Source organism: Aptenodytes forsteri, unplaced genomic scaffold (genome assembly GCF_000699145.1).
Source record: "Aptenodytes forsteri isolate BGI_AS27 unplaced genomic scaffold, ASM69914v1 Scaffold256, whole genome shotgun sequence".
In the NCBI taxonomy this organism is placed as follows: domain Eukaryota; kingdom Metazoa; phylum Chordata; class Aves; order Sphenisciformes; family Spheniscidae; genus Aptenodytes; species Aptenodytes forsteri.
The window spans coordinates 3,584,868-3,594,624 of NW_008795021.1; the positions used below are offsets into that span (position 1 = coordinate 3,584,868).

The 9,757-nt window shown below is 42.9% G+C and overlaps 1 protein-coding gene across 2 annotated transcripts in view; it reads left to right on the top strand.

Annotated features, from left to right (window-relative positions):
- COL9A1 (collagen type IX alpha 1 chain) overlaps window positions 1–9,757 on the top strand; it is an 88,393-nt gene that overhangs the window by 20,012 nt on the left and 58,624 nt on the right. For both annotated transcript variants that reach the window (XM_009275787.1, XM_009275786.1), the window contains exons 7-12: window positions 617–637; window positions 1,772–1,846; window positions 2,413–2,448; window positions 2,558–2,620; window positions 5,199–5,252; window positions 5,863–5,898. In XM_009275787.1, the coding sequence (XP_009274062.1) occupies window positions 617–637; window positions 1,772–1,846; window positions 2,413–2,448; window positions 2,558–2,620; window positions 5,199–5,252; window positions 5,863–5,898 (285 nt within the window). The remainder of the gene's footprint in view (window positions 1–616; window positions 638–1,771; window positions 1,847–2,412; window positions 2,449–2,557; window positions 2,621–5,198; window positions 5,253–5,862; window positions 5,899–9,757) is intronic.

Consider the following 9,757-nt stretch of genomic DNA (forward strand, 5'->3'; position numbering starts at 1 on the left):
CAGGAGCCTCATTTTTTCTTCCCCTTTTTTGGCCCGAGATGCCTGTTTTTACAATATCTGCCTGGAATTTTGTGCCTTTAAAGATCCAATCCCCCCGCCCGCCCCGAGCAGCAGCCGCCTCATTTTAACCCTTCCGTGACTTACTTTCTCCCCCACCTCCCCTCACCCGCTGCTTGGGTGGGAGACTTCTGAAAGCTGTGCCTTGCAGACGGGAGGGATTTTCGCAGCCACCTCCCCGCAGCTGCCGCCTTACCGGAGCCTGACGGCGGGAAACCCCTGGCGGGGGGGCAGGGAGGGAAGGCAAGGGTCGGTGCCCAGAGCAACAGCAGCAGGGCAAAGGGTTAAGGCGCTGCTGGCATTCAGTCCTCCCCTTCCCAGCCTTCAGCTTTCCTCCAATCCCCACGACCCTCCCCAAGGCGTTAGCAAGCAGCCGTGAGGGGCTGCAGCGGGGCTCACCTTTCCGCTGCCCGCCCCAGCAGCCGCAGGCCGCTCCCTCCATCGCCATGGCCCGGGCTCTGCGGGGCCTCCTGCCTTTGGGGCTTTTCCTGCAGGTTGTTTGCCTCTGCCTGGCTCAAGTAAGTTTATTCTGACTTTGAATCTGTTTTCTCCCTCGCAGATAAGCCAGACGGTAATTGAGGTAAGTGTGAGGGAAGGGACGGTGCCCCGTGCTTAGGGAAAGGGTGTGGGTGAAAAGAGACTTGAAGGCCACTCTCTGTCATGCCCTGGCACCGACCCGCTGGAGGGTTTTTGACTCTTTTCTTCCCCACAGTAGCTGTAGCTGACCCTGACGTGGTGCTGGCAAAGGCGAGTTGACCGCAGGGCAGTGGGTGCCGTGTGTGTGTGCCTACATGGTGCTACCTGGTGGGCATCGGGCAGGCGCCCGGTGACATGGTGGGGCTTGAGCTCCGTCTACAACTACCTCTGGATGGATTATTACTGGGAAGACTGGTGTGCGGAGGAAAGGTGCTCAGAGCAGCAGTGCTGTGGGGAGCAGGGGGCCAGGCTCAGGGCCCCTGCAGGGCCTGGGCCAGCCTCCTGATCACAGAGCACTGTTGTGGGGCCGCAGCCGGAGCTCGCTCCGTGGAGAACAGAGCCCCCCATTATAGGTACGGAGACCTGTAAAAGCCTTTCTCTAGGTTTCCACAGGCTGGTGGCGCCTCCCGCCTCCCCCTCGGGAGCCTGCTGCTTTGAGAAAGCGCCTCTGTAGATGCTAATGTAATCCTGAGGAACCAGGGGAAACCGCTGAGCCCGGCAGTGAAGTGGGGAAAGGGTTGTTCTAAATTTTCTTTGCTAGCACAAACTCTTAGGAAGACTGTCTCCTTTGTGTTGGCTGAATGAGTAATTAGAGTAGTTCAGTGAATTTCAGTGTTTGATTCGCAAAGATCACTCTTTTTAATTTCTGCCACCCTGTCATTGCCATACGGCGTTCAGATCCTGCTGGGTCGGGGAGTCAAGCCCCCTCCACCTTGCCCTGGCCCTGCCAGCATTGCGGGGCACAGGAGGGCAGCTGGGCCCGGGGAGCAGGGTTTAAAACCTCATCCCTGTTCTGCCCACGAGGGGAGCGTTGCTGGTCATTGCAGCAACAGCTAAGATGGGATATAGGGCCTGTGGGTCCTGACATGCATGGAGTGAGGACATGGCTCCTCATCACAGCTGTGACCCCCTGACTAACCCATAGAAGCTGCCTCTCATTGTGCTGGTCCCCCCCAGACTGGCTCTCGCAGGTTTGCCAGGATCTAATTGTTCCTTTTTTTTTCTTACTCCTTGTCAGAGAGGTCTCCCTGGTCCACCAGGCCCCCCGGGTCCGCCAGGGCCACCAGGAGTTCCCGGTATCGATGGCATCGATGTAAGTGTTTCCCATGCCGTGCCTAGGAGATAAGAAATGCCTCAAGCTGTATCTGCATTGTCCTCACTGTCAGCATTTGACCCTGAGGAGTTTGAATTTGTCTGGAGATCCACATAAGAATTGATGGGTCTCATACTCTGTAGCGGGCCGGGGTGAGGGGAGAAGGAGGCCGTTCAGATTATCTCTGATATGGAAAATACAGGATTATTTATTTTATGTAATCGGCATCATATGCTATGATTATTTGCCTTAAATGGGGTGTAGGGGTTTTATAATTCTAATCTCAAAAGGGATTACGTAGCATCACTCATACTAAGCATGATAAGGATTTGTGGCGTTATTCCTGAGAGGAGCTACTATGTATTTTCCCCCAATTCCTGTCAGAAGTTTCTGTGATTATTTCTGTTAGTCTATAATAGAGTTTATGTGGGTTTAATATTAATTTCCTACAATAAGAATCAGTTTGGGATTATTCCTGATAATCTGTAAATCAGTTTTTTTATCATGAGGGACCATAAAAGGTCGCTGTAGCTCTGACTAATACCTTTCTTTTCATGTCTTGTTAGGGAGAGAGAGGTCCGAACGGCCCCCCCGGTCCACCGGTAAGTGATTTCAGCTACTTTGCATTCGATCCTGCAAGAGAAGAGGTTTTGAGTTTTGTTTCTGCTTCCCTCTCTGAAACGTGCTTAACTGTCCATTTAAATCCTGAAGGGTCCAGATGGGGATGCAGGCAAACCAGGATCCCCTGGCCTGCCTGGAGAGCCGGGAGCTGATGTGAGTACACTTGATTTTCTGGAATTTCCTCGTCTTTTTTTTTTTTTTTTTTTAAGAAAAATACTTGGTTTTAGTCTATTTCTGTAGAAGCATGACCTCCTTTTGAGGTCTCTGGCTTCCTCACAGCTGCCAGTGAGTGCCAGCGGTGTGCGCGTGGGAGAGGCTCTTTTCTCCAAGCTGAAAGATGCTCTCTTGGAGGAGCACAGCCGGGCTGAGGGTGGCCAGGGCAGCAGCTGAGGAACAGCGCAAGGGCTGTTGGGTGCTGCCACCCTGCTCTGGAGAGGACTGTGGGCAGCGGTGCCGCGGGGAGGAGGCCATGCTGCGTCCTCTGGAAGCAGCCTCACGTCAGCGCCTCGCTCCCTGCGGGGCGAAGGGCAGGGCAGGAAGGGCAAAGTGGGGGGGATCCAAGCCCAGGCCTGGGCAGGAGGGTCCGCTGTGGCCGAGGGCACCATCGGCGCACGAGAGACCGGGCCGGCCCGGGCCGGCCTCTTCCGGGCTGTGGGCGTTTAATGCCCGAAGGGGGTGGGGGGGGCTTGTGTTTAGTAATTTTAGGTCTCGTTCCCTAAAACGGAGAAAATAGGAAGAAAAAAAATCAGATCAGCCCTGTAGGCCTGATGTTACGGTGAAGTGTTATGAAAAAAAAAAACAACCCAAACCCACCCTCCCAGACTTCAGCCACTGCAGAGCCTGAACCTGCTGATATATCTTCCTTTCTCTGTGGAAAATAATAATAGAAGAATAAAGTTTCAACATCAACTAGTGTTGATGGCCTGTTAGGTTGTGTCTCTTGAATAAATTAGTGGCAATAAAAACACCTTCATGCATTTTTGGGAAACTTTTCGTATTTCTCTCGCGAGCAGTGTTTGAAAGCATTTCTTGCTATGAAACAAGATTGTTACATTAGTACTTAGATCTTATGCCAGGAGGCAGGCAAGCTTATCTTTAATTTACATAAGTGGTAGAAGACTTTTATAATTTAAAACATCCAAAATAAAGATTATATACAGCAAACTAGTATATTAGAGAATATTGCAAATTATATAAATGAAAAAGCCTAATGTTTATTGAAGATTGCAATACTGTTAGACCTTAATTTTTCATTTGCTTTTTAAAAGAGATTTGGTGGACATGGAGCTGAAACAGGCTTTAGTTAAACTCTTCAAATTTCAAATCTGTAAGACGAGATGGGCTTGCCATGAGTGGTATCTCATACCACTTCATTTTTTCCTGAAAACAATACAGGACCACAACCCATCTGTACATGTCAAAAACCCATAAGCAGATCTTAAAAACCACTGCCTCTTGTAATTGTCACCTGAGGCATGATTTTGTTTTCCTTGCCAGAATTCATGGTAACACAATCAGGTGAAACAGAACGTTTTAAACTCAGCTCAGCTTTTGATATTTGCACTTGCATATTCTCTCATACTAGTGGATGAGTGAAACTGTAATACTAGAATACTGTCTTCTGAAATGGTGAACCTTTTTTATTTTCACTTGAAGACAAAACATGGGACCTTAATGTACTCCCACTGTGCATTCAACTTTTAATTGGGGTTTTAGATTTATAATACCTTCTTCCATGTTTAATTGGTGAGGCAGTTCTGACTTTTTAAATCTCATTTTTCTTTCACAAACTATTTCAGTGTCAGGTTTAATAGACTGAGTAAAGATACTATACAGTAATTGCCTGTAATGATCATGTAAGCTTTTGAAAGCAAATTATCAAAGAAAACACCCCTTTGGGTGAACACTGAATTGCTGGAAGTGTACCAAAAAAGAAAGTTTAATTGGTGAGGCAGTTCTGACTTTTTAAATCTCATTTTTCTTTCACAAACTATTTCAGTGTCAGGTTTAATAGACTGAGTAAAGATACTATACAGTAATTGCCTGTAATGATCATGTAAGCTTTTGAAAGCAAATTATCAAAGAAAACACCCCTTTGGGTGAACACTGAATTGCTGGAAGTGTACCAAAAAAGAAAAGTATTGGACAAATGTAAAAGCAAGGCTTTTCTTATGGATATCTGGAAATTTCTAAAAACGGGTTAAAATTTTGGAAACAAAAGAAAACAAAAGAACTCCAAATGAATTCATAGTTATAATATCATGATTGCTTTTTAATTTTAGTGAGATAGACAAGTATGGTTCAAAGACTAACCTCAAATCCAGCCTGGCAGCTTTGTTGATTTTTTTTTTTTTTTTGGTCAATGGATGATTTATTTGAAATGGAAAACACTGACAGTTGTTGTTTTTAACCTGAGCCATGAACTAAATTAATCAACCTCCCACTGAGAGAAAATAAGATCATTTGCGATCATGTGTTTAGTTTAATTCTGATTTAACTGAGTAATTTTTGAAGGATACATATCACAGGCACTGATGTTTGTCACCAGAAGCTAGTACTTTGAACTTGGGCAGTTCTATCTGTACATGTAAATAGGCATTTGAATTGTAAGTCTCCTGCAGTTATTTCTGTCATTTAATAGCTTCATTAGTCTGTGTTTTAGAATGTTTTCTGTTGTCATTAAGGAAACCATGTAACCTTTGTATCAACATTGTATACATTACTTCCAAAGGGTTTCACAGGGCCTGATGGTTCAGGTGGAGCCACAGGACCAAAAGGACAGAAGGTAAGAACAAAATTGTGCATGAAATCATGGAATTTTTTTTTAAAGCAGGATTTTTGTTTGTCTCTATGCAACTAATGCGATGCTGCAGCCTTTCTTACTATATTAAAGCATCTATAGAATACAGACCCATTGGGCCCTTTTTATATAGTACAAAGCAACTTCCATTCCCCCAGCCAGCAGTAAGGAATGGTGGCATTACATTGATGACATTAAGGTTGAGCACCTTCAGTAATGGTGAGGCTCTTTCCATCTTGTTGTACTGTAATTATGTCATAGTAATAAGCAGTGGGAACCAGAACAGTGAAACCTGACTTCATCAGCAATCAGAGAAATGAAATACACATCAGAAGTCAGAGTAACCAGCATGTTTGAATTTTTTTTTTTGGGGGGAAGAGAAGGCCTGAGGCTGTATCTTTTTAATATTGAGAAAGTCTTTCCTTTCTATCAAGTCTCACTGAAACCAGCATAGCGTTAATGAAGTGAATAATAATAATTGCAGAATATGCCCGCTAAATGATACCCTCCAAAAGGTGACAGCATCTTCCTGTATGTTGTTTATAAAACTTTATGCTAACGCCTTTTGAAAAACCTCCATTTTTATCTTCCGAAGGGTGAGCCAGGACTGCCAGGTGCTCGTGGACTTCCGGTAAGTAATACATTTAGTATATGAAGAGGCTTTTCAGACCTTAAGTATCAATATGAAGGATTCTTACCATTAAATCTAGTGAAGAAAAGCCAGAAACTATTTCTGAGGTTTCAAAGAACTCATAAGATACTAAAGTAGCACATTAAGGAACCTTCTTGTCTTTATGTCAAAGTGTGCAGATATTACTGAAAGGGCATGTTTGGTTTGTATATGCTGTAGAAAAGAAAGGGGCATGTGTGATGTGGTCACAAGTTTTGGACGCATACTGTTGTTTTCCATCTCTTTGTGAAAATGCTGTAGAGACAGGAGAGCCCATGTTTTATATGCATAAATTAGTCTACAGTTATTCCTGTCTCAGCTCCTTGCCATGTGTTTAAATGGGATCACTGAAGTGTAAATGCTGTATGGGACTTCCTGTGCTGTTCCATATGAAAACAAGACAAAATATGAGAAAGGACATGCGAAGAGTACTATTCCAGTTGGCATGCAGATGGATTTAACATCCGTCTTTGGGGGCTGAAAATAATTGTGAATTTTAGGAATTTTACAGGGTTGAAGAAGTGAATGATGGTTGGCATGTAGGAACTTAGATTACATAGGAAACCAGGAAAAACCTCAAGGAAAATGAGTAATGGAACAAGATGACTGGCATGAAATTGTAATAGGACTGCACATGATTAAAATTTAATTAAAAATTAGATTCATTTTGGAGAAATTATTTGAATTAAATAGAAGAGGCATTGTATTCTGATATAGCACTTCTTGCTGTGAAATTCTGTATCTTTGACTGTATCTTTGTATTTTTGACCCTGTCCCATTGACTTTCATTAAATTTATATTAAACAACCATTTTGATATTTGGCCCAAGAGGAAATTATAATGTTATTCTTGAAGACATTACATTATAGACACATTCAAACTTAAGATCAATCATTCTGTGTGGAGATTTCCATTTAATTTTCATGGATGGAAAATAGGTAATACTTTTATAATGGCTGGTCAATCTGTAGACTCAATATATGAGCTAAATTTAGTCACAGAAAATAGCAGAACTGAGGTAGCTTCTAGGTAGACTGAAAGCCCTACATTTTTCTGTTAGGGGTTTGAGGTTTTTTGTTTGTTTGTTGGTTTATTTTCATTTTTTGCTGTCAAGTAGATGGGGAAATAATTTCTGGTTTGTTTGCAATGCATTTAAAAATGTGTAGCTGGAATGAAGAGACAGCTTAACTCTGTCAGATATGTTACTCAGATGATACGGAAAAAAGTGTACAAGAAAAGAACTACTATGGGAGAGAAAAAATGGGGAATTAAAACTGAATTACTGAAATACTAGGTTAAAATACTATAGTATTTTAGCCTGTCAACTGAAATAAAAACTGACTTGGGGAAAATATACATGATTTTACCTCACCATTAACAGACTAATATGAGAACAAATAATTTAAAAGCCTTCAGAAAAAGTGGGTATATAAAATATACATACAGAGGGTTAATCTCAACTTAGAAGTGGAGATGTTACTATGGGAAAGCAGCAAACTGAACCAACTTGCCAAGGTAGAACGCTGATTCCATTCAGAGCAGCACCTACCTGATTCAGGTCTTTTGTGACCATATTTTGAGCCTGTAAAAGCAATAAATGTGATGAGATTTTTGGACCATTGTTTAAAGTTTAGTGATTTTTGTTTGCCCTGAGACTTTCAGTCTTAAGGTGATAACGCTTCAGTGAACCTCAGTAGGGATTGCCTTTGGAGTTGTTCTGCCTCTGCTTAATAAGCAACTGGACCTTGTATTTAAAGGTGAATCTGCAGGAATATTTATAATGAGGAAATGAGAATTCTTAGTTATTTAAAGGTAAAGAAAAGATGGATATACTTAGTCATCTCGTGTCATTACCCTTGTAATTATTAAGGTTAAGGTTAATCCTTAGACCTCACATTTTAGGAAGAAGCCTACTGTTTGATTTTGGAGCTCCATGGTTGTTAACCTGTATATGCTGAATCCGGATGGAAAGATTAATGCTCATAATAAATCTCTTGGGAAAATTCCATTTATACAGGCTTGCCTTTTGATGAATGGCTTTAAGCTGCTGAAGAAATAGAGCAGTTAGTGGAAGTTTCTCAAAATGGCCAACACCGGTCATCTCACCTTTAGTGAGATTAAACTTAGAGTAATGAAACCTAATTAAAAAAAAAAAAAAAAGGAAGGGGAGAAGTGGTGGGTAGAAGTGGTAGTGCTAGAGTGTGATGGTTCTAATTCTCAGATTCAGAGACATTTTGAGAAGCTCTTACTACAAGCATGAAGTAGTGGGGCTGTTTAACCTTTGCAGGTCTTTGGTTTGATCCGTGAGACCTTGTTTACTAGAAACATAGTGAGCACACTTATAAGTCTGCATACTAGTTACATGATTAATTGAGTATTTAGGTGTAATTATGCACTGCTTTGAATTCAGTCAGTGGCCTTTTGCAAGTGGAGTAGTCTCTGGATGGTTATCCGAAGACTTCATTTCTCACAAAAACCCCTTGCTTAAGTTGTTAAAATGCTCAGTGCAAACAGAAAGTCAGAAGCCTTGGATACAACATTTATTAGTTTTAAATTATTATCATTGTTTTTCAAGCTTGTCCAGTGGAATTTATTGGCCAAGTTAGGACTTCAGGGTAACTGAAAGAAAGAATATTGAGTATTTAAAGTTTTATATACAGCATTTGTTTTTCTTCTTCTGTTACCCTTTCTTCCCCAGAATGTATCCTGGCAATCTTCAGTTATCTTTTACTCCCCCTTTCCTCTATTTTTTCCTGCTTCATCATTTAGTTTTAATTTATTCTCTTTGTCTCATCTCTTTTGTGGGTAGTCTCTCAAATGACAGATTTACAAAATTAGTGGAATACTTCTGATTAATTCAAGCAATTTACCACCAAATATGCTGTTGTCTCTGATCTGGCCCTGGTAAAGGGACCTGGGGCTGCTACGTTCAGTGCATGTATTGCACCCTTCAGTCCATTCTCTTTGTTAAGTTCCCTCTAACTTTTCTATTAGCTGATACGTTGCTAGTGTTTTACAGATCTGACATATGGGTAGGATTGTGTGCATTTAGTGATAGAGAAATTGAAAATATTTTAAGGTCTGCTAAAGCACAGCTTCCGGCACAGGGTACACATATGAGCACTGGTATGTGACTCTTCGTGGTGGATGGCAGCAGGTCTGCATTGACAATGTGGAGGTACTTACCAGACCTACAGGGTGAGTGTCTCTGAACCAGGTGTTGACAGACTGTGGGTTACTACCCATGCCTGTGCACTCCATGTGCTCCGTGGGTCAGATAAGAACCTCCAAAGCAGGCAGCAGGCATCTGGGGATGTAAGGCTGCAGTCCCAGGCTGCGTCGAGAAGCTTTCCCTTTAGGATACAGATAGAGGCAGAAACACGGGCAGCTGGTTGGGGTCATTAACTGCTCTGTGTAGGCCCTTACTGGCTGATTGCCCTGGAGCTCTCAACTCCACAACTTGGTCTGCTTGCAGGGAGTTCATGGCCAGAAGGGTGGAGTAGCTGGGCGAGAGGGAGGCATGGATTTCTAGGGGACAGCCCCTGCTTCTTGCAGTCCTAATTAGGAGGGTGAGGAGATGCAATGGAGTGGGCAGAGGCGGGGACTGGGTTCTCCTGGACCTGTGTGTGGGTTGGACACAGCAGCTGTAGCTGCTTCTTTTGGTATCACTGACTTTCCTGGCTACTGTTAGGGGCACATTAGCAAGGGGTACTTCAACGAGAACCTGCAAGTAGTTGGTTTCCTTCTTTACAGAGGCAGGTGATATTATAATATCAGATATGTGATGCAGTGAAAATTTGATTTCATTATATAACATATA